This window comes from Thamnophis sirtalis, unplaced genomic scaffold, assembly GCF_051295495.1.
Source record: "Thamnophis sirtalis isolate CommonGarterSnake01/CBP01778 unplaced genomic scaffold, rThaSir2_p1.2 scaffold_2, whole genome shotgun sequence".
Classification (NCBI taxonomy): domain Eukaryota; kingdom Metazoa; phylum Chordata; class Lepidosauria; order Squamata; family Natricidae; genus Thamnophis; species Thamnophis sirtalis.
This window is the reverse complement of record NW_028261382.1, coordinates 78,368,255-78,392,432: the sequence shown is the minus strand read 5'-3', so window position 1 is coordinate 78,392,432 and position 24,178 is coordinate 78,368,255. Positions and strand designations below refer to the sequence as shown.

Below are 24,178 nucleotides of genomic sequence, written 5' to 3'. Positions count from 1 at the left end.
CTGGAAGTGGGGCCTAACTCTGTGGCCGTCATGGCTTTGTGCAAGATAGACTTGAATAATGACGGTTGAAACAGGCCAGAGAATTTTGGCTTGTCAGGGGTGGGGTTTTCGTCTTCAGAAAGGGCGAAAATCTCCCCTTCTTCCTGCTCAGAACTTGATAACCCAGAGTGAGAGGGGCTTGAAGATGGGGAGGAGGATACAGGCTCCTTAGAGGTGGAGGCCCTAGGTTTGCGTTTCTCCTTTGGGGCCTTGCCCTTGCTAGAGCCCTTGCGCTTAATGCCTTCAGCTATCCCTTGGGAGATGGCTAAGGCAATTACCTCCCTCATTTCATCCGAGAGAGCAGAACTTTTCCCCCTTTTTTTTCTTTTGCTTACTGGGCCTGCGCTGGCTAGGCCTGCCTGAGCTGGATCCACCCTTCCCAAGGGGGGAATTCTGGACAGAATCTCGTTCCTCTCCGATGGAGGAGCTAGGGGAGTCGGGGTACCCCCAAGATGCTTCAGGAGATGGATCCCTGGATGCATGGTTATCCCCAGACAAGAATTCACTGTCCCTGGGGGATTGGGCCTCACGATCAGGGGAAGCTGACTCCCTGCTGCGACGGTCTGGGCTAGGTTCTGGCTGAAGGGGCCTTGAAACCTCCCTGGGATCCACTGTGGCTCTTGGAGAAGACCTTTCAAGTGAGCCTTTGTGCCCTTTGCCTTTATTTACAGAGGGATCCAGCTTGCAGCGCTTGCTGGAGGGCCCCACCTGATCCCCTAAGGCCTCCCTGCATTCCTCAGCCATTTCAGGTCCCCACGAGGCCTGGGAGATAGCTGGAGCTGGGATGGGCACGCGCTGGCCTTTGCAGTCCAAAAGCGCTGGCAGAATCTCCAGGAGGGAAGGGCCGCCTTGGGGTCGGATTTCCTTCCTCCCACCGCCCTCGGTTCCCCGAGACTTAGCTTATTTTCCGGAGGGAGAGGCTAGCTGGCTTCCCAGACTAGCCCCCAGCCTCCCCGCGGCGTTCTGCAGTCGTTGAGGGCTCGCTGAAGCTCCGTTGGCTGGCTGGGCTCTTCTTGCTGCCTTGTTCCTAGCACGCTCTGAGCTCTGCCGCTCTGCCCGGTGAGTCGGAGCGATCCAAAATGGCGGGGGGTGCGCACGCAGCCGCTTCCCGCTCTTTCCAGCCCTGAAGGTGTGCGAAGACTCCAGCCGTCGCTGCTGTTTCCGGGCAAAATGGAGCAGGCGAGGGAATCCTAGCAATCCGGCTCACCTGCTTTAGAGCCTTCTCAGAGCCTTGCTGGATTTTTCCTCCCCCTGGGACGCCCCTGTTCCAACAGGGAACTTGGTTTATCCCACTAACTGCTCCCTTGCTAGCCAGCCCCCGCTGTGCAAGCCTTTGCAACCCCCTGCAGTGCTTGCAATTAGCAACAGCAGGGAAAAACCCGGCAGCCCTTCTCTTAAAGCGACGGAAGCCTCACTGGAGGCAAATAGACAGACCTGATGTAGAAGCGTGATTTCCTCTATCTGAGAATTTAAACGTGGTCCAAATTGGGAAACTTTTTCCAGCCTTTCTGCTCTTAGACTGGAGCTCTCCCAAAACAGCCCTAACTCGGGCGGACTGAGTTTTCGAATTGGGCATGTGCAGGCAAAAGGAGGCGTGGTCAAGAAAATCATCACTCAGTCCAAGGGCAGATAGGCTGTGTTAACCCAGCATTTGGGCTCTCTGAGCAGTGCACTGGAGAAAAAAATATTCAATTTGAGATGTTGAGATGGTAAGACTCTAGAAAGAGTGCAGAGAAGAGCTACAAAGTTGATGAGGGGACTGGAGGCTAAAACATATGGAAAACGGTTGCAGGAAATAGGCATGTCTAGTCTGATGAAAAGAAGGGCTCGGAGAGACATGATAGCAGTCTTCCAATATCTCAGGGGCTGCCACAAAGAAGAGGGAGTCAAACTATTCTCCAAAGCACCTGAGGGCAGGACCAGAAGCAATGGATGGAAACTAATCAAGGAGAGGAGCAACCTGGAATTAAAGAGACATTTCCTAACAGTGAGGTCCATTAATCACTGGAATGGTTTGCTACCAGATGTTATGAGTTCTCCATCACTGAAGGTTTGGAAGAAGAGACTGGACACCTATTTGCCTGAAATGGTATAGGGCAGCGATGGTGAACCTTTTCCGCACCGAGTGCCAAAAAGGGAGCATGCACACACACACGCCTGGGCCGCAACCCAGAAAAGGAGCTGCCCAGAAAATCTGAAAAGGAACCTGAAAATCAATTTCCAGTTTCCAGCGCATACATGCACGCTGGTCAGCTAGTCTTCTGGGTTTCTGACGGTCATGCATGTGTGACAATCAGCTGGCTGGTGCACATGCTCACGCAGGAAAACATGATCGGCTTTTCCACTTTCCGTCACTGCCGCACGCACAAAGGCCAGCTGATTGCCGCATGTACATGCGCGCCACCAACCCAGAGAGGAACGAGTGACACCACATGAACCAGGCACTTCGGGCACATGTGTCATGGGTTCACCATCACAACTTAGAGTTTCTTGCTTGAGCAGGGAGTTACACTACAAGAAGTCCAAGGTCCCTTCCAACTCTGTTATTCTGTTGAGACGGCAACAGTGGTGGGTTTCAGAATTTTTAGAACCTCTTCTGTAGGTGTGGCCTGCTTTGTGGGAGTGGCTTGTTGACCATGTGATGGGGTGGGAGTGGCTTACCAGCCATGTGACTGGGTGGGCGTGGCTAACTTGTAAAATGTGGTGAAACTCACTTAACAACGCTCTTGCTTAGCAACCAAAATGTTGGCTTAGAAACTCTGGCATTTGAAGCACACAAGTCTTAAAGTTGTCAAGTTACAAGACCCTTGCACCCCTAAACCTTTAGGGGGAAAAAAACCCAGGGGTGTTCAAACTTGACAGCTTTAAGACGTGGACTTCAACTCCCAGAATTCCTCCTCCAGTCATGTTGGCTCAGAAACTCTGGCATTGAAGTGTGCAAGTCTTAAAGCTGTCAAGTTACAAGACACTTACACCTCTAACCCTTTAGAAAAAAACCCCAGGGGTGTTCAAACTTGACAGCTTTAAGACTTTAAGGTTTAGATATGACTCTAAGAAGCGGGTGGGGGGATTGGTGAGCCAGCCAATCAGTGAGCGGTGGGCAGGGCAAGTGTGGTGCGGATGGGCGGAGGGAGGGAGCTAGAACTGGTTCTAAACGGTACGGTAGATTTGTGGAACCTCTTCTATAGAAGAGGTTAGAACTGGCAGGAACTCACCCCTGGACGGCAACCAAGTTGGATTTCCCCCAAATGGTGATTTTGACAGAGGGGAAAAAAAATTCCTCCTACCAAATGAGAGAGACAGACACAAAGGCACTAGAAGTTAAATTCTACTCTAGGTATTCCACTTACACAACACACCCTTGGTTTCAGCTGTTGTGGCCTCAAACGAATGACCTTCTTGGCTGGAATGCTTTGGAAGCCTTTTTATCAGGGGGAAGGTGGCTGCCAAGGCAGGTTTCTGATGCAACATGGGACTTTTTCCTCTTACAGTTTATTTAATTTCACAAGGGGGGAGGGGAGAGAGAGAAGGCAGCCTAAGAGATGAGACGGAAGAGGCCACTTTGATTGCTCATGCTGGACGCTGAAGGAAGGGGAGACCTCTCTATAACCTTGAGAAGTTTTCAAACCAAGCTGTGCAGTTCAAACGTGATAAGCATCTGGTTATTCAATGGCCTGCAGAGTATTAACAATGAATTGCAATCAATGAAAGTATATCCATCTTCCTTCCTTTCTTTCTTTCTCCTTCCTATCTTCTTTCTTTCTTTTTTCTTTCTCTTTATTTCTTTATTTTCTTTTTTCTTTCTTTCTTTTTCTTTCTTTCTTTCTATTTCTTTCTTTCCCAAGCCTTTTTGTCCCAAGCCTGCATAGTATTACCAACGAATTGCAATCAATGAAAGTATATCCATCTTCCTTCCTTCCTTCCTTCCTTCCTTCCTTATTTTCCTTTCTTCTTTCTTTTTTCTCTTTTTTCTTTCTTTTTTCTCTCCCTTTCTTCTTTCTTTCTTTTTTCCTTTCTTTCCTAAACCTTTCTTTCCCAAGCCTGCATATTATTACCAATGAATTGCAATCAATGAATGTATATCCATCTTCCTTGCTTCCTTTTCTTTCTTTCCTTCTTTCTTTTCCTTTTTCTTTCTTTCTTTCTTTCTTTCTTTCTTTCTTTCTTTCTCTCCCTTTCTTTCTTTTTCTCTCTTTCTTTCCCAAACCTATATCTTTCTTTAAAAAATAGCAGCCGGGATCTACTTGGTATGGAAGACCTACACATACCCTGCTTTAACTGACGCTTGGCATGAAGTGTGAAATTGGCCAACAGGGGTCAAAATGCAGTGTTATATTGAGACATTCAAGCCAACCAATGAATTATTCCTTTGGGTTAAATGATCATTTGCATGTTTAAAAATCAGGAAGTTAGCACAGGGAGCCCTCAGCTTCCAACAGTTTGTTTAGCACTGAAAAAAGTGACTTATGGTCGTTTTTCAGACTGTTACAGCTTTTCCATGGTCATGTGTTCAAAATTTGGAAGCTTGACAACTGGGTCATATTTATGATGGTGGCAGTGTCCTGGGGTCATATGAGCCACTGTTGACAAGCAAAGTCCATGATTCGTTTAACAACCATGTTACTCACTTAACAGCTGCTGTTATTCACTTAACAACTGTAGCTGGAAAGGTTGTAAAATGGGGCAAAACTCACTCAACAAATGTCTCCCTTAACAATATACTATTTGGGGCTCGACTGTGGTGCTAAATCAAGGATTACCTGTATACTGCAAAACAAAACCATTTCCTATCATTGTAAGAAAATTCTCCAAAAAATACCAAACATGACCATCATCCCTAAAGGTTGATATTACCTGGCACATATTTTATTACTGTGGTGTAATATAGGACAGAATTCTCCCCTTCATGCAGAAAGAGAGCTGGCTTAACAAGTTTACAGCAGAATAAAGATATGCTGCAGGCGTTTCCTGATTCACCATATGGACTATCACTACTTTAATCTTAGCAAATACCTAAAAACATTTATGATATAGAATTTAGCTTTTCCAACCGTCTTTTGCAAGGAGATTCCAAACACTAGAAATCAATATTTATATCACCAGTTCTTTTTCCGTAAGGGTCAATGAAAGCAACCTGTTTTGGCCAAAATAAAAATGCTAATAATTTATGCAAAGTGTAAAAGTTTGAAACGTTCTACATTTTGAGGAAAAAACAAAGCATTTTAAAGCTGGGACTTTAAATGCATTGCAGAGACTAGTCCTGTGATGGCGAACCTAGAGGTGGCACGCAGGCACGTGCACCATTGCCAGCTGGTCTTAGTGGGCACTGGAGCACTGGAAAATGGCCCAAAAAATGGCAAAAAAACCAGGCTGTTTTCAGGCTGGTTTTTTGGGCTGCTTTCAGGTCATTTTTTGGGGTCAAAAATGGCCCGAAAAACTGTCTGAAATCAAACCAAAAAACATGCGCACACCAGCCAGCTGGGCTTGGGCTTCCGGCATTCCAGAGCGCAAGCATGCATGTGCATGCACACGCATTCCACTTTGGGCCCTCGGTACCGAAAAGATTCGCCGTCACTGGGCAAGTCAAACGTCAGTTGCCATAAGCTCTGATCTAATGGCTTAAGGAGCACAGCGTTTTAAGTGGCCTTTGAATCACGCTGCTGTATTAAAACACCCAGACATTTTAGCAAGTCACGATGAAGCAAACTTTACTGGAAAAACAAGCAAGGCGTGAAACCAAAGAACGCTTCCCTGCTTTTGTGATATAACAGACAACCGCATGCTTCCTGCAGCTGAGACAGCAGTGGTAAATTTCACCCTGGGTGCATATTAGCGCTCTCTATTAAATAGCCAGGGAATACATCAAACCCTGCTTTAAACATAACCTAGAAAACAACACCAAACCTCCCCAGGTTGCATTCCAGGCGTCCTTTCAACCAGGTTTTCAGGCACCTTTGGAAGGTTAGCACATCTCAAACAAGTCAAAGATACGCAGCATGCTGACCTTATTTGCGCAGACAATCTGGGCTATTTCCAATGCCAAATAAGTTAATTATTTATAGTTAGTCCTCGACTTACAACAATTTGCTTAATGGCCCTGGAAAAAAGCGACTTTTTCACACTTATGACGGTCGCGGCACCCCCATGGTCAGATTATTTATATTCGGATGTTTGACAAATGACTCATGTTTATGATGGTTGCAGTGACCCAGAGTCATGCGATTTGCTTTTGCAACCTTCTGACAAGGGGGAAGGCAGATTCACTTAACAACCGTCCCACTAACTTAACAACTGCAGTGATTCAACTTAACAAATGTGGCAAGAAAAGTCACAAAATGGGGAAAAAACTGACTTAGCAAACTTCTCACTTAGCAACATAAATTTGGGGCTCAATTGTGGGCGTAGATTGAGGACTGTATTAGAATCCCTGGTCCACTTGGAGTCGAGTAAATAAATCACAAGGGATTTTAATAAAGTAAAACCTCAGAGTCAAGCTCAACTACTCGTCCAGGAACTTCAGTTATAAAACAAAAGAGGTTTATAATTCCTTGTGGCTCCCCACCCCTCAAAAAAAACCTTTCTAGTCTGATTTTTGGTATTGACATCATTCTGATATTTCCTATATCTATATATTTCCTATAGCTAGGTTCGACTCTACTTTGCTTTCCCGGAGTTGCTACAATGGACAGATATTTGGGGTGATGTACAATTAATTCCATGGAATTCTGAAAATAAGATTGTTTGTTGTTCTTAAAAATAATGCCTCCAAAGTCATTTTGAATTTTTATAAAGAAAAAAAAAACCTGTGGTTTCTTTGTGGAAAGAGTGGCCATTTCAAATTCTGTAAATAAAAATGTATTGAGCACGTTCTTAGAAACAAGTGGCACTTCCAATCTATTGTTCTCAAAGTACTATTAGTCTGTACCCAGTCTGTACTATAGTGCTGGAGAAGACTCCCGCGAGTCCATTGGACTGCAAGGTGATCAAACCGGTCAGTCCTAGAGGAGATCAACCCTGACTGCTCTTTAGAAGGCCAGATCCTGAAGAGGAGACTCAAATACTTTGGTCACCTGATGAGAAGGAAGGACTCACTGGAGAAGAGCCTCATGCTGGGAACGATGGAGGGCAAAAGAAGAAAAGGACGACAGAGAATGATGTTGCTGAATGGAGTCACTGAAGCAGTAGGCATGAGCTTAACTGGACTCCAGAGGATGGAAGAGGACAGGAAGAGCTGGAGAAACGTTGTCCATGGGGTCGTGATGGGTCGGACACGACTTCATAATGAACAATAACAACCCAGTCTGAATAAGACCATTGTGGTTCAGTAAAAATCATTGAGCCGTAGCATAGTGCTTGGTCATCTTCCTTCAGATGTAAAAAACAGGCTGAAATACAAATCATTTTTATAAGACATTGCAGTGGTTATACGGTTTTATAATTGGCCTCCAAAGAGATTCCCTCTACAGCTGCAGATGTCAAATAAATAAAATGAATATAAACAGCCATTTCTCATATGTAAAGCTATCATGTGAAGAACACATGAAGGCAAGTAAATAAGATAGTCACAAGATTCCCTGGGATTAATGGCTTGAAGATCACAGTATGATCCTATGGCTGGATCCAGGCTTTGGGTATTTGTTTTAGAATAGTAAGTCATAAAACTTGGATCACATGACACGTTAATGCAAGAACTGACCAGGTTGAGCCCAAAAGCGGAGTCAAGTGTATCATCAGTTAGCAATCTCTGTGCCCATAGGTGGTATTCTACCAGTTCAGACTGGTACGCCCAAACCGGTAGTGGAAATTGCGAGTGGCCCCAGCAGTGGTGGGTTTCAAAAAATTTTGGAACCTCTTCTATAGGTGTGGCCCGCTTTCCGGGTCCACTGGTGGAACCTCTTCTAACCTGTTCAGTAGATTTGATGAACCAGTTCTACCGAATAGGTGCGAACTGGTAGGAACCCACCTCTGGGCCCCTGCCACTCATCCCAGTTCTATGGCACCCCGTTTAGGCCTTTTTTTTAGCAAAAAGTGCATGTGCGAAAAGCTTAGCCCATGCACGGAGTTGGCACGCATGCGTTCACATTTGCGAACTGGTAGGGAAAGTAAGTAAATACCACCCCTTTCTGTGACCCCATTAGAGTCTTAAGTCCCCACCCACCCACCAAAGTCTGTTGACTCTTATTTGGCATCAATTCGCCTTGAACGTTAGTAGTTCAGATTCTTTTGTATAGATAGCATGAAATAAACTTGTAGTACGTTTTGAACTTTTGAAATCACAATAAAAATTGTTCTGCCCTTGCGCAGAAGCAAAAAAACAAGATGCCCCCCCACCCCGAGAACCAGTTCAGGGGTGTGGCAGGCCAATCAGCTTTGTGGGTTAACCATCAAGATAAAATGGGAAATCATTTGATATATATCTCCAAACTCCTTCGAAGGAACAATCTTGTTTTAAGAACAACTGAGATGTGATTGTCATTAGCGCTGAGCAAATTCCATTAACACTCCCTTCACCAAGTATCCTCCAGATAAATTCTATTTCAACTCCCAATACTTCATCATGCTGGTTGGGGTTAATGGGAGTCGATGCCCAACTCCTCCAGAATGAACTAATTTGGAGAAAGCTAATATGGTGTAATATTATGTTTTACAAAGTGGGCAAATCAACTGTCAAAGCAAAAAGCGCAACCATCTGAATTCCAACTAGAAAGTAAGTTCAGGAAGAAGGGTGCTGTGTACAAAAATTAGAGAAAGGCTGAAGTCAAGATTCAGTCTTTCAAGATTTTATTTCCCAAAGGAAATAAAAGCTCCTCTTTTATTTCCTCTGGGAGGGGCTATTGACCTTATGTGGCCTTACTCCCAAATTCTCTGTGCATGCACACATTGGGAACAGGCTCCAGCTGTTCATCTGCCTCACTGATGTCTGACTCTGAAGGCAGCTGATAACTGTCAGACGGCTCTGGTCTCTTCTCTGCCTCCGACACAGAGCCTTCATCAAAGCCTTCCCCAGATTCCAGACTGGCCCATGTTCCTCCCCAACCTCCTCACTGTCCAGATGTGTTGCCACCTCCTCTGGCGGGCCACAACATTAATAAAACAAAAGACACAGCTTCTTATGAGTGTACGGGAGGACTGAGAAAAGTTGATTCAACATATAAGCATAAAGGCCTATCCCTAGGTAAAATCAATGTAAAATAATGAGTCCACCCCTTCCCACTTTCAATTGTCATCTTCTTGTGTTGATGTCTGGATTTGTACACATCTTGCAGATATGGGAAGTTTGTTTTTACTTGCAGACTTTCACCCTGCACAATAACCAATCTAAGGCACAATGAACAAAATTTCCTGAACTATTTCCCAGTATGCTGGCAGTGGGCAAGCAAAGCTAACTAAAAACAAAACAAAAAGAGAAATGTTTCCCCTTCTGCATTTGAGCATCCAAGAAGGGACAGGAAAGGAGAATGGGAAAGAGAAAAGAAAAATATGGGAAGAGAGCAAGGAAGGAAAGGAAAGGAAAGAGGGGAAGGAAGAAGAAAGGAGGAAGAGGGAAGGAAAAAGAAGAAAAGAAAGGAAGATTATAATGAGAGTGAGAGAGGCCCTTAGGGAAGTGGTCACCATAGGTGCCTCCAACACAAGTGATGTCAAGCTGGCCATGCCTATCATGGCCACGCCCACTCCCAGCCACACACACCTGGACCTCCGAGGTCAAACGCAACCCTGATGCAGCCCTCAATGAAATAGAGTTTGACACCCATGTTGTAAAGAGTATGGAGACCACCTTGAAGCAGAAGTGCTGGAACTTTAAGTAAATGTTAATCTCACCCTTGAAAGGAAGAGCAGGTGAGAAAGAAACTCAAGATAATCCTGAACTTTTTCTGTGATTTTCTTTTTACTCCACCTTCATTCTGTGGCTTGTAAGAGGATTCAAAGGGAAATCCTGCCAAGGTTTCAAGATTGTCTTGCTATATGGGCATGGAGATTCTCAATCATCAAGATCAGAGTTGTCCCGAGTAAATGGTAATCTAAGATTAGGTAATGTAATTGTATTATTAACATTAATAGTGTGCTAAAATATATTATACTCCCACGATGGATTGCATATTGTTAATAATTGGTGTTATTAGTAATCCCACACATTTGGAACATTGAAGCTATGATGGAATAATGAGTAGTTTTCATAATATTGAAAGACAATACCTAGGAAGGGATAACAAATATAAGGCGCAAAGAAACATTATGTTTAAGTGAATAAATGGGGAAATGTAAAAGAAATATGAAATGAGATAAATATTGTCGAAGTTGGAAGATAAGAATATCACATACTATTTGTATTATTATTGTTAATGTTGTTCAAAAAAGATTTGATCCAGTCAATGCAGTGTCCACAAATTCTTTATGGTTATTACTGGGGGGGAAAAACAAAAACTATATGCCAAAAAAAAAGGTCATAGTTGTCCCGAAGGTAATTTTCCTTTCAAAAAACAACTGGACTTTTTCTTTGAAAACATTTTGTTTCTCATCCAAGAACCTCATCTAAGAGAACTGAAGAAGCTTCTTGGATGTGAAGTGAAATGCTTTCAATGAAAAAAAAAAAAACCAAAAAATTCACTTGTTTTTTGGGAAAAAGCACCTTTGGGACATTGTCATACTACAACCTGTATTAATAGATTTCCAGTAGTCCTAGCATTGTCTGTTTCCTGTCCTGCCCCTAACTCAAAGGGTTGATCCCTCTACAATCCATGCTGATAATATGGTTCTAAATCAAATATAAAACTCAGGAATAAATTAGTAAGCTAATGTGCACTGCCCAACCAATTTGACTTGTCTCATCTTGCAAACATGCCCTGCTACGTTTTAATTATCTGGAAATATTTCAACCCAGCTATTATTCTCCAGAACATCTCTAGATCATTGTAGGGCCCAAGCACATGATGAGCTAAGAATAGCCACCGAAAAGTATTTAGTCAGATATACCAACTCTGAAATTTGGGGGTTCAGCTGCAGAGAGACAAATATATTTTTCAAGCTGCCCAGACTCATTTAGGTGTGAGCCACAGATATATTTGCACATACAATAACATGTAAATGTGTATTTATAGCACGTAACCTGGTCTTATTTCTTATTCAAAGGAATCCATTCAACTGACAGTAGTCTCATGCATGTTTTATTTGCATTCATCACATATAATCCTCATCACACTTAGCAAGAAAATTTTGACTCCCTATTTATGTGAAAACATTTTAGACTGTAGAAACCCATTCAGTTTACCACATGCTTCTTCTAAACCAAGGAACAGTATATATTTTTTCATATTTGACTTTCATACCTTCCTCAATGACCTATGAAGAGCAAAAATTAGGTGGCATTCCCTGTGATCAAGCCAGAACTTTACTGCCTTCCTAAATTTTTTGCCATTGTCATCTTTCATAAGTCTTTGGATCACCATAACCCACATGTGTCAAACTGGATTTTATTGATGGTCACATCAGGGATGTGTTTGACCTTTAGGGGAGAGGTTGGCATGGCCAGCTCGGCGTCACTTGTGTTGGGGGCACCTGTGGTGGCAAAGTTGCCACTTGAAAAAGCATTTTCGGGACAACCATAACCTGGATGACTGAGAATCTCCATAGGCATTTAGCTATGCACTTTGGACAGAACTGAAGAAGCCTCTTGGATGAGAAGTGAAATGTCTTCAAAGAAAAACTAAGGAAGCCCAGTTGACTCTTGAAAAACCACCTTTGGGATTGTTGATTGGTTGCATTCTTAGCAAGGTATTGTTCTCTCCAGCAAATTAGTTTTATTGTATTAATAGCTTTCATTTCTAATTGTCGTTTTAATTATGTAAGTCACCTACACCCAAGTGAGATGGGCGGCGATATAAATTGAATAACTAATGTATAAATACAAGGACAACAAACAGTGTCCAAAGAAGGAAAGAGAAGAAAAAATATAAATCAGAATCTAAAAGAAGTATATCAACTGCAGTTGGACGGTGAATCAAATGAAAACGACATGCTAACTTTTTAAAAGGAGAGTACTGTTGCTTTGTTTTAATTTTATTGCTGTCAAATCTCAAAGAACCAACAAAACATTCTAAAGGAATCTCATCTGTGGATTGGCTTTGTATCACCCACCAAACCATTAGGGGACTGAAGGCTAAAACATATAAGGAACAGTTGCTGGAATTAGGTATGTCTCGTTTAATGAAAAGAAGAACTACGGGAGACATAATAGCATTGTTCCGACATCACAAGAGTTGTCACAAAGAAGAGGGGATCAAACTGTTCTCCAAATAACCTAAAGGCAGGACAAGAAGCCATGGATGGAAACAAATCAAGGAGAGAAGCAACTTAGAACTAAGGAAAAAATTCCTGATAGTGAGAACAATTAATCAATGGAACAACTTGCTTCCAGAAGTTGTGAAGTTTTTAAGAAGATGTTGGATAACCATTTGTCTGAAGTGGTGCAGTGTTTCCTGTCTGAGCAAGGGGTTGGACTAGAAGACCTCCAAGGTCTCTTCCAACTCTGTTATTTATTCTATTCTATTCTATTCATTCTATCCTATCCTACTGTATCCTACCCTACCTTACCCTATTCTTTTCTACTTTAATAGCCACCAGTTGCAAGACCAATACACTGGAAAGAAAACTTGTAAACGAACTTTATTCCAACACACTCTGTATCCTTAAAATGATATTATAGAAAATAAAATCACATCAAACAGGGTTTTTTTTGTAAAATAGTGTCACCAATCTTGAATATATATGTGTGTGTGTTCCAAATCAGCAGATGCCTCATTTCAGATTATTAGTTTGCGTTTATTATTTAGAATTTTTTTGTGTGCGAGTTGATTCTAGGTAGCCCCAAATAAAAGCCTGAGTTGTTTATAGAAACCTGATCTAAGCTTTGTTATAATTTGTTGCAATTTTAAATATTGTTTTGCATTAACAACTAAATAGTTGCTTTTATAATATTATTTATTATAAAAGGGAACAGAATAAATTTGCAAATGGTTGACACCCATTGACAATTACCGTGTTAGTCCCTGTATTTAAGTTAATGTTACACAAATATATTTTGCCCCAATTCCACTAACTATTTTTTCCTACCTACCAAACTTCCACTCAAACCGCCCTCAAATGCTTTCAAATACCTGTGTAAGTATGTGGCTGGAATTTGTAATGTAAGTAGAGGCAAAGAGAATTTCCCCAACCTCAAGTAGCTTTTCTCTTTTACCAATCTCTAATCTTTTAAGCCTGCCTAATCACCATTTTGGAAAAATTAAAGGGTATAGTTAAAATGATTTGTGTTGCTTTACGATCCCCTTTGGCAATGCTTCTTTAAGGATTTAAAAAAAAAAAACCATTTACATTTGCTAAGTGGGGGGGGGGGAATACTCTAGTATCAGAATTTGGGTATTGCCCAATTTTGTATACGTTGTTTTACAATATTTTGAACGCTCTCTTTAAAACATATCCCATCACTGGCTAAAATTAGTTGGCACAATGATTTATGGTGAGATCAAAAAGAATGGCCATCCCATGCTCTTTACACACATCATTCTATCTTTCTCCTTTTGCACAAGTCACCAAAATTAAAATTTCCATTCTCCTTTCTAGATTTAGTACTTTACCATATCATCTGACCCTGAAGTGGAGTTAATCCTACCACAGAATAAGCCTATCTTGTACCAATAAACTAGATCAAGGGGTGTCCAACCTGGGCAACTTTAAGATTTGTGGACTTCCAACTTCAAGCATGGTTAGTTGGGAGTTGAAATCCACAAGTCTTAAAATTGCCCAGGTTGGACACTCCTGATCTGTAGCTAGCTGATTTCAAACCGGTCATCATTAAAATTAGGCAGGCCTAGGAGAGAATGAACAAAAGGAGGCAACATTTAAAAATCTCAGCAAAGTCAGTTAAATTAATTCCCCGGTTAGGCCGACATTAAATCTCATGCGCTATCATCATTCGGTTTCTTTTTAGACCTGCTTGTGACAACTATTATGAAACCTTTCCACCTAAAGCAGCAGCCTGCTTTGTACAATGGCAATCACAGGTTGTTGAATAATACTTTATGTAATGGTATGTGACCTTGGGAGGCAAGAGGAAGAGACCCAGACTAGACAACGGTCAGATAAGAAAGAAGTAGCTGAGTCCAAAGAAGGAATGAGGATGTAGCAAAATATCCCAGAAAAGACCCTCTGCAGTTTGGACTGTAAAGACAGGGGGGGGGGGGGGAACAGATGGGCTTTCAGGCTTGCAAAATTCTGTTACTATAACCTTACTATAACACAAATACTTCTGGGTGTGCTTCGTGTCTGGACACCTTGCAATAAGCCATAACTATCTGGGTTCACACAACACACCTAATCCCAAACCCAAAAAGTGTGACTTAGATCATTGGGGGATGAGATCTCAGCCGAGGTGGGATTCAGCCGGTTTGGACGAATCGGTAGCTCCAATAATCAGCTGGGGAGCAAACCAGTTCGCTCCAACGATCAGGTGGGCCCGCCGCTATGCTTTACTTACCTATATCCTCTCAGCTGATTCGCCCCTCAGTTGTGTTACCCCCCCAGAAGTAACATGGAAGGTAAGTTTTGTTAAAACTGTGTATGCGCGAAGCACGCGATCACTGAACCGGTTGTTAAACTGGCAGGATCCCACCACTGGACCCCAGACACTCCATGGCAAGGAAAAACAGGCCCTCGACGCACATGTTCAATCGTCCAGCTTATGCACAAATGCCATATTTGTATTCACGCTGTCACCCCCAAAGTTTGTGGTTGCATTCCAGCACTCTCCCATTTCCTGCTCAGTTGGTGCTCAACTGAAAAGACTGACATGGTGTCAGCAATTTTAACAGCAAAGCAGAGCCCTGGTGGGTTCCCCTCCCCTCGGCCAATTATGTCCCCCTCACCACAAAGGTGTTTCACGGGCTTAATCCACAGGTTGGCTACCCAGCTGAACAAGCTTCACTATTAACTTGATACTTGTAAGAGAGAAACAGGCTGTTCCTGTTAACAAGAGACATTGCAATAAGGCTACAAAAGGACTCTGACCTCAGGAGCAAGACTACACATTTAATATGCCACTTTCTTTTCTTAACTGAGAAGGGGGGGGGGAGCACAGAATTACTAGAAGAAGACATTTCCACCCCCCTTCTAAATTATGAGCAAACTCCAAAGAGATTCCCTGGAGTCATGTCGTTAAGAGGAAGCCCCCAAAATTCAAAATACTTCTAAAGTGTCCTCAATGTTTGCAGCTGAGACAACCTTCTCAAATTTGGATCAACGGCTGGAAGGATCCAGGTAAAGAGTTACGAATGCAGAATTCAACCAGCCAAGCGACGGAACCTGTTTTTAGATGAAAAACACAAGTGCTCCGGGCACATATCATGTGGCACAGTGGCTCATGTGCAGGTAATTTACCTTGCTGAGAACTCAACCCGGTAACAACCTGCTCTAGCAGCTACCCCAGAATTAGGTGGTGTGCCGGGAGGAATTCCTGAAGCCAGCGTTGGAATTCATAGCACCGGATTCACCACGCACCGCACCGCACAGCCGAGGGAGGAGAAAAGAACAACAACATGACTCCTATCCCTGTCCTGAGTTCCAGGTGAAATCCACCTGCAAACCTCAAGGCCTTTCCTGATGCAACTGAGCAGCACATTGCCACATTTTTCTTAATGAAAGCTGTAGTACCAGACCCACGCCCATGGTGTTATCAGGCCCCACGCAATTGCCCATCCACGCAAAGGCAATTCCGCGGTAGAAGCTAAGCTGTTTTCTCATACCGCATTTTGCTGGAGGAGTTATGATATGTAAACACACCTAACTGCCACTATTGCAAAAATTCAGCTAGATGAAAAAAACATTGATTTTTATTTTTATTTTTGGACTATAAAAAAGATGTTCAGACTCTAGAAAGAGTGCAGAGAAGAGCAACCAGGATGATTAGGGGACTGGAAACTAAAACATATGTAGAACGGTTGCAGGAACTGGGCCTGGCTAGTCTAGTGAAGAGAAGGATAGCAGTCTTCCAATATTTGAGGGGCTGCCAGAAAGAGGAGGGGGTCAAGCTTTTTTCAAAGCACCTGAAGGCCAGACAAGGAATAGTGGGTGGAAACTGATCAAGGAGAGATTCAACCTAGAAATAAGAAGGAATTTTCTGACAATGAGAACAATCAACCAATGGAACAGTTTGCCCTTAGAACTTGTGGGAGCTTCATCACTTGATACTTTCAAGAAGTGATTGGACTGCTATCTGTCAGAAATGGTGTAGGGTCTCCTGCTTGAGCAGGGGGTTGACTAGATGATCTAGAAGGTCCCTTCCAACTCTGTTAATCTGTTAAAATTCCTTTCCTTTGATGCTAAGGGAACTCAGCCTAAGTTAAGCAATTCAGAAATTTACCCCAATTTTGCTCAACCAGGAATTGCCTGGTGGCAAACCAGTAGCAGTGAAGTTATTGACTTGATAGTTTGCCTTTTCACTTGTTTGGGCTGTGAGTCCTTAAAAATCATCTGACTATATCAGATCATTTTTCCCAACCTGATGCCCGGCAGATGGGTTGGGGCAAGAGCTTACAGAATCTACCACATCACAATTTGAAGTTTCATTCTCAGACCATCTGTATTTTATTCAAAAAATAAATAAATAAATAAAAAAGAAAATGCATTTATGGGACGCAGAGCCGTAAACGCTTCCTTGGGAATAAGCACCGATCAATCATCCTGCTCAAGATTATGCTGACAAGGCCTAAAACACACACTGTTAAGTGTACGGGTCCAAAAATAGGATAAGGAAGCTTACACAACTATACAACCTTCAGCAATATTTTGAAGGAACCGTTGATGCCAGATGGGCAAACTGTGTGTTTGTGTCTGTGTGTGTCTGTGTGTGTGAGAGAGGGGGGGGGGAGAGATCAGTGATCAGCCTTCTGATCAGCAAGGTAGGAAAGACGATTAAGCAATCTGTGAGACCACTTCCAATTAAAAAAAGGTGGTCGGTCAGGAAACTATGATTACAGTTATTCCAGATCTGGGGTCCAGTTCAACACGTAGATGCTACTCAGGGACGTCTACACGGAGTATTTCTAGGCATTGTACCAGATCTTTACAAATTTACTACAGTTGCAGATCAAAGCAAGAGTCTTTGCTGGCCTTCTAATGAGGTTAATTCTTAATGCCAGGGATTAATAATGACCAATTAATTAGGCTGAAGCTGATGCTCTTCTCCAGGCGCTTGTCAAAGATCTGCTGTATGGCCAACCAGCATCTCTCTCTTAAGTGTGTTTCCAACTGAAGGGCTCCTTGGGATTAAGTTGAGCCCAATCTCCCTCCCTCTGGCCAAGAAAAGGCCAGCATCGCATCACACACCAACCCTGCATGAAGCCACCGAAGGGCTCCAGAGTACCTGCCACATCTGGAAACATCCCATCTCCCAACCCCATAATTAGCAACACATGTGATTATTATATACCATTGCAAGGCCCCAGGGCCAATGTGTTATACCTTTCCCAAGAGACAGCTGTGAGAGGACACTCAAGGCAGAAGTAGATCAATGCAAGAAAAGTGGCCCGACAGATCTGTTTTTGGGGGGAAGGGAAGAAGCAGGGGAAACCAGAATCAGGTTGTCCCAAACGCAGCTGCCAGGCTGATTTCGCAATCCCTAGCTACAATTTGTAGAATTGCACAGACCCAGGTTTCCCCCCCCCCTCTCCTGAAGTTATATTTTACAGGAGTCAAGTGAATTCTTGCACCCCGGTAGGAATGCCAAAAAAGGGAGCCCCAAGATTAGGTGCAAGCAGAATGGGGGGGGGGGGGCGCAGAGGAGAATGCCTAGGAGCGGGTCCCCTCTCTCCAAGCCAAACGCGTTGGGTAAGGCTCCCTTTCTCCGCTGCAGTGATGGGCTTTGTAGTCTGGCAAAGATCAGCCAAGCAGAGAGACAGGAGAAAGGGAAGACTCTCTCCTGTCCTGGCCCAGGCGTCCCACTTCCTTCCCACCCACCCCCCATCCCACCCCCAAAATCCTCCGATCGCCCCCCGACCCACCTTGACGGAGTCCACGGGATACATGACCGTGTGCTCCAGGATGCCGGCCACCGCCCCGGCCGTCATATGCGTGTAGAGGGAGGCGTTGTTGGGCAGGCTCTCGTAGTCCTCGCAGGGACTCTCGCCGTCCATCAGGAGCCCGGCGGCGGCGGAGGAGGAGGAGGAAGACGCGAGGTTGGCAGGCGTGGCCGTCGTTTGCCCGCCGCCGCCGCCGCCGCCGCTGCCGCTGCTGTTGCCGCCGATGGTGGAGCCTCCTCCGCCGCCTTTCCTCCCCGCAACGCCGCAGCTCAGTTCCATCCGCGCGCAAAAACAAGGCGAAGCGGCCGCTGCGGGAGGGGAGACACCGTGGAGGGAGGCGGGGAGGGAGGGAAGGCAGGAGGGAGGAGACGGGGTGGGGGGGTGGGGTTGTGGGGGGGAAAGAGAAAGTTCACTTCGGAAAGTAACGCTTCCCCCCGCCCCCGCCCCGCCCTCCCCGCTCCGCCAGCCGCCGGCCAATCGCGGCGCGTAAAAGCGCAGCGCCCGGTGCGCCATTGGCACAAGCTGGGTTCCTTCATTGCCGCCGCGGCTTCCTGGCAGCCAGCCGCTAGGGCGCTCGGGCTGGGTGCTGGAGGTGACTTACAGTCCTGCCAGCAAATCCTCGGGAAGGCAAAGGGCCGTGCTTGCGCCCGCTAGGCGGGATCCAGGCCTGCGCTTTCCTTGGGCCGCCTGCCCGCCCTGGCAAAGACGGGACGGGGATGGCAATCGGGCTTGGAGTCCGGGAAGCGCAAAGGAGCGTTTTTTTGTGGGGTTTTTTTTTTCTTGTTAGTTTACGAGTTGGAAAAATGCGTCTGTGTGTGTGTCTGTGTGTCTGTGTGTGTGTTGAGGCATGCGTGAGTTGGGCCGGCCTGCAATGCCTGGACCAAGGGCCTGGATTTTCTCGATCCGGGAGCCCCTCGGCTCTCTTCTGCTTTGCCACCCTGGGTTTGCAAAAACGCCTTCCTTACTTTAATAAAGAGGCGTTTGAGGGTGGGTGATTGAATTGGGAGACCTTCACAAATAATATTGCAAGACGCAAGGACCCCCTCACAGGAATAAATGGAATCCTGGTTTGTTGAACAAACCACAACTGGGCAGCTTTTGCAACGTGAACCTAATACTGGCAAGTCCCAGAAGCGAACATGATTGTTTAATCATCTTACCATTCATTGCAACATAATTATATTGTTTTCATTTTTCACCACTTAAGGCAGCATACAGAGTAACACAGTAGATACAATAAAAATTAACAAAAACCGTCCAGGCCCGTCTTCTTTTTCCCAAAGCATTTTGGAATGCAGTAATTTATTTATTTTTACATACCCCGGTGTGGCTTTTTTGGTTTGAAACAACTCGGTCAGTTGGATTCACTCAACAAATTAGTTTGTGATGTGTGACTCCAAATAAAAGCTAGCAGTTATGAGCAAAACAATTTTGGAATACTAAATTTTCCGGTCAGCTTAATCACAAAATCTCCAAGGACATAGTGGTGGGAACTAAAAGCATATTTATGGTGTCCGCTTGGCAAGGTTTATTTTAAATGGGTGGGCCACCAGGAAATCACCCAAATGTTTATTTTATGTACAGGCAGTCTTCAACTTGCAAATATTCATTTAGTGACCGTTCAATGTTACAATGGCATTGGAAAAAGTTACTTACGACTGGCCCTCGCATTACAATTATTACAGAATCCTCATATGTCTCTTGTCAGTCACATCTACCACACCTATCAGAGCAGGGAGGCAGGGAATGTTGTGGGTCCCATCCCTAAGGGAGATACACCTTGTGGGACCCAGAAGAAGAGCCTTCTCTGTGGTGGCTCCCTCTCTCTGGAACATCATTCCCCCAGAGATTAGAACGGCCCCCACTCTAATTCTCTTCTGGAAGGCACTGAAGACCTGATTCTACCAGTGGGCCTGGGGAACGCAGAGTGGGATGGAGGCCATTAAATGGCTTGTGTGATCTGTCACCAGGGTGGCAGGTGGGTGGGTGTGATTTGTTATGTTGAAAGGTAAAGGTTTCCCTCACACATATGTCCTAGTTGTTCCCAACTCTAGGGGGCAGTGCTCATCTCCGTTTCTAAGCCGAAGAATCAGTGCTGTCTGAAGACATCTCTCTAGTCATGTGGCCAACATGACTAAACGCTGAAGGCACACGGAACGCTGTTACCTTCCCACCAAAGGTGGTCCCTATTTTTCTACTTGCATTTTTACGAGCTTTAGAACTGCTAGGTTGGCAGAAACTCACTCTGTTATGCGGCACTAGGTATTCGAACCACTGAACTGTCGACTTTTCTGATTGACAAGCACAGCATCTTAGCCACTGAGCTGTCATGTCCCTTTTATATTATATTATATTGTGTATTTATGTATACACACACACACACACACACACCACATATATATATATTATATATATATTATATATATGTGTGTGTGTGTGTGTGTATATGTGTGTGTGTGTGTGTGTGTGTGTGTTGTATTTGTGCTGATAAATAAATTTAGTATTTAGTGTTGCATACCAGGAGATGCAACACTAAATACATACCTATTACCCTGGCTCAGCTGATAAAGGAGAAGGATCTTGTGGCTTAGTGGTTAACACATCTGCCTAAAATGTAATACAGCACAGGTTCTAATCCCAGTAAGGGTATGGCTAGCTGATGAGAGCTAAATAGCTTGAAATAGATCTACAGGGTGGGGCATAACCTTTTCCTAGGGGGTCACAGCAAGATCGACAGCAGTTTACAACTTCCGCGACACCTCATTTTAAAGCCCATAAAAAACTGAATTGAATGAGCTATTAAATGTTAAATTTGCTTTAAGAATGGCTGGAAAATTCGATTCGGAAGAACAAAGCTCCTTGCATGCGTGCAAATGCGACTCAGCAATTGTTAAAGGAAAACAATGTCGAATTTTGGGGCAATGACGTCTGGCCGGGAAATTCGCCAGATCTCAATCCGGCAGAGAACATTGGGGCCATAATTAAGGATGAAGTGGAAGCTCTGATGATTCAGGAGCAAGGTCAAAATCGATATTCGGTTGAAACTTTGAGAATGAATTTGGAAACTGTGTTGAAAAATCTGGAAAATCGAACGGAACTGTTTGAGGATTTGTTGTGTTCTTATCCACCTCGTTTGAATGCTGTTCAAAGGGCTAATGGTGGTCATACTGACTATTAAATCGTGTCAATAAACTCAGTTTTTGATGGGCTTTCGAATGGTGTATGAATTATTTGTGTTGTTATTACAAGTGTTGCTGTGACCCCCTAGGAAAAGGTTATGCCCCGCCCTGTATACTAGTCTCCCTTTATTTATTTATCAGCACAAATACAACACAAATGTAACAAGGGCAACAGTAAAAATATTGGGTTTCTGTCTGGATGGTCTCTTGTGACGAGCCGATGGACAGAGAATGAAAGCAGTAAGCTTCCTCCCATATTTGGGCATATGTATGTATGTATGTATGTATGTATGTGTATCATTTTTGCTGATAAATAAATGAAGTGAGACTGCTATAACTATTTCAAGCTATTTAACTCTCATTAGCTAGCCATACCCTTACTGGGATGGGCTGTTTTTACATATTAGGCAGTTATATTAACCTCTAAGCCACAAGCTCTCCTCCCTTATCAGCTGAGCCAAGGAAATGATTAAGAAGATTTTAAGGCTGAAAGGCAAAAGGGAAGCAGTATGCTCCCTCCCATATTTGGGCATACCAGGTGCTTTGACGTAACACTTTATATACACACACACACTATACATATTGTTATATTGTGCTATATTAATTTATTTGATTCTTTTCATTAGTTTTTATTGTTTTAAATGTGGTTTTATAGTCTGTAAGCTGCCTTGAATTGCCATGGGCAAATAGGCGGCAATATAAATTCAATAATTAAATACATATGATCAGAATTTGGGTGCTTGGCAACCAATATGTATTTAAAACATTGGCAAAGCCCTGGGGTCATGGGATTGCCAATTCATTTCATCACCACATGCTTCACTTAACAACTGCCACAATTTCCTTCACCACCACGACAAATAAAGGTCATAAAATCAGGCCCAACTTACTTAGCATTCACCTTGCTTCATAACAGAAATTCTGGCTTCCATTGTGCTCATGAGTTGCAGGCTACCTGCAGATAAAAGAGGTATAATTTTTATTAAAACTTTGAAATGAGAAGATAAAAACAAGGTTTTTAGCAAAGTAATATTTTTAATAAAAAAAAATATTTTTTCCATTTTCATAACATATAATCACACATATACTATTACATAACCAACATTATATTGTATTATTAAATATTTACATCAATTCATCTTACCAACAACTCCCAAAAACCAATTATTGGCTCTTCTGCTCTCCATACACCCTATTTGTACTTTATCCATCACTTTCTTCTCCCTCTCTCCTTCCCCTCCCTACCTCCTTTCTTCCCTCTGTCATCCTTCCTTTCTCAACTTCCCCTTCCTCCTTCTCCTCCCTCCCCTTACCACTCCTCATTTTTCTCCTCCTCTCCCCCTCTTGCCCTCTCTCCTATCCCTCTCTTCTTCCCTTACCTCTCCCCTCTACTTCCCACTCTTCATCTCATTTGCTTGGTGTATTTCAGCTTCTGAGCGAGCTCCATTTTATGTTGATGGCATTTATAATTTCTTTTCAATATACATATTTAATTTTAACCTGTATTCTCCTTTTTAGTAAAAAAAAACAAAACAATATAACAGAAAAGTATACATATGTAGTCATTGTGCTTTTAAACACCACCACCCCAGCCTAATGTTGACCTGGTTACAATTTCCCACTATTCTCATCATTATCTTTATATAATTATACATCCCTGCATGTAATATTAAGTAGGGAAAAGAAAGGGAAAGGAAAGGAGGAAGCAAGAATGAAGTTGAAAAAGAAAAATATACAAAGAAGTCACTTTCAATGTTCTTCACAGTAGTGATAAGTTCAAATATATTTTAACCTCTCTCTCTAAAGTTACATCATATAGGTAATCCTCCACTGAGCCCAAAACTGAACCCAAAATGTATGTTGTTAAATGAGGCATTTATTAAGTGAGGTTTGCCCCATTTTATGAAGTTTCTAGCCACAGTGGTTAAGTGAATTGCTGAAGTTGCTTAAGTTAGTAATCCGATTGTTAAGTGAATCTGTCTTCCCCGTGGATTTTATTGGTCAGAAGGTCGCAAAAGGGGATCATATGACCTGGGACACTGCAAACGTCATAAATGTGAACCAATTGCCAAGCGTCTGAATTTTGATCACCTGATCATGGGGATGCTGTAAAGGTGGTCACTGAAAAACGGACATACCATATTTTGGACTATAAGATGCACCTGTGTATAAGACGCACCAAGATTTCGAATAGATAAGGAAGGAAAAAAAGTTTTTGCCTTCCCCCACTGCCCAGAAGCACTCTGCAGGCTTCAGCAGGGCTGCAATAAGGCAAAAACGCCCCCGTTTTTCACCAAAATGGGGGCATTATTCCCTTCCCCCAGCCCTGCTGAAGTCTGCAGAGTGCTTCTGGGGGGTCGGGGAAGGCAAAAACACCCCCATTTTGATGAAGAATGCCCCATTTTTTACCCATTTTTCACAAAAATGGGATGCAGGGGATTCTGGAGGCCAAAAATGGCTGTATTCAGTGTATAAGACGCACCAACATTTCCATGCTTTTTTGGGGGGAAGGTGCGTCTTATACTCTGAAAAATATGGTAAGTCACTTTATCGAGTGCCGTTGTAACTTTGAACCATCACTAAATGAACTATTGTAAGTTGAGGACTACCTGTGTCACTCTCCTTTCTGTCATCTATACTATTTAATCATCAAAACCGTAAAATCACATTTTTTTTAAGCAGCGAATCCAGAAGAGACTTTCAATCCTTAATGAATGTAATCCTCCCAAACATTGAGCTCCCACTCTGGCCAGCTTCAGCTCATATAATCAGAAATCACGTGGATTCCAACAACATTTGGAAGGTGGCCAAACTTCAAACAATTGCTGCAAGAGGAAATAAGGATCTGAAAAGAAGAATTGGAAAAAATCCCCATGTTAGGACAGTTCCATC

At 43.4% G+C, this 24,178-nt stretch overlaps 1 protein-coding gene across 2 annotated transcripts in view; it reads right to left on the bottom strand.

The window, feature by feature from the left end:
- Positions 1–22,241, bottom strand: part of SLC25A37 (solute carrier family 25 member 37) — a 47,778-nt gene extending 25,537 nt beyond the window's left edge. Inside the window, exons 1-2 of one of the 2 annotated variants that reach the window (XM_087706186.1) lie at positions 22,177–22,241; positions 18,090–18,415 (exon numbers count right to left, since the gene is read on the bottom strand). In XM_087706186.1, the coding sequence (XP_087562312.1) occupies positions 18,090–18,415; positions 22,177–22,183 (333 nt within the window). In that variant the 5' untranslated portion in view covers positions 22,184–22,241. Of the gene's footprint in view, positions 1–18,089; positions 18,443–22,176 lie in introns of those variants that run through there. The other variant, XM_087706187.1, reaches the window with a different exon arrangement.
- Positions 22,242–24,178: the final 1,937 nt, after the last annotated feature.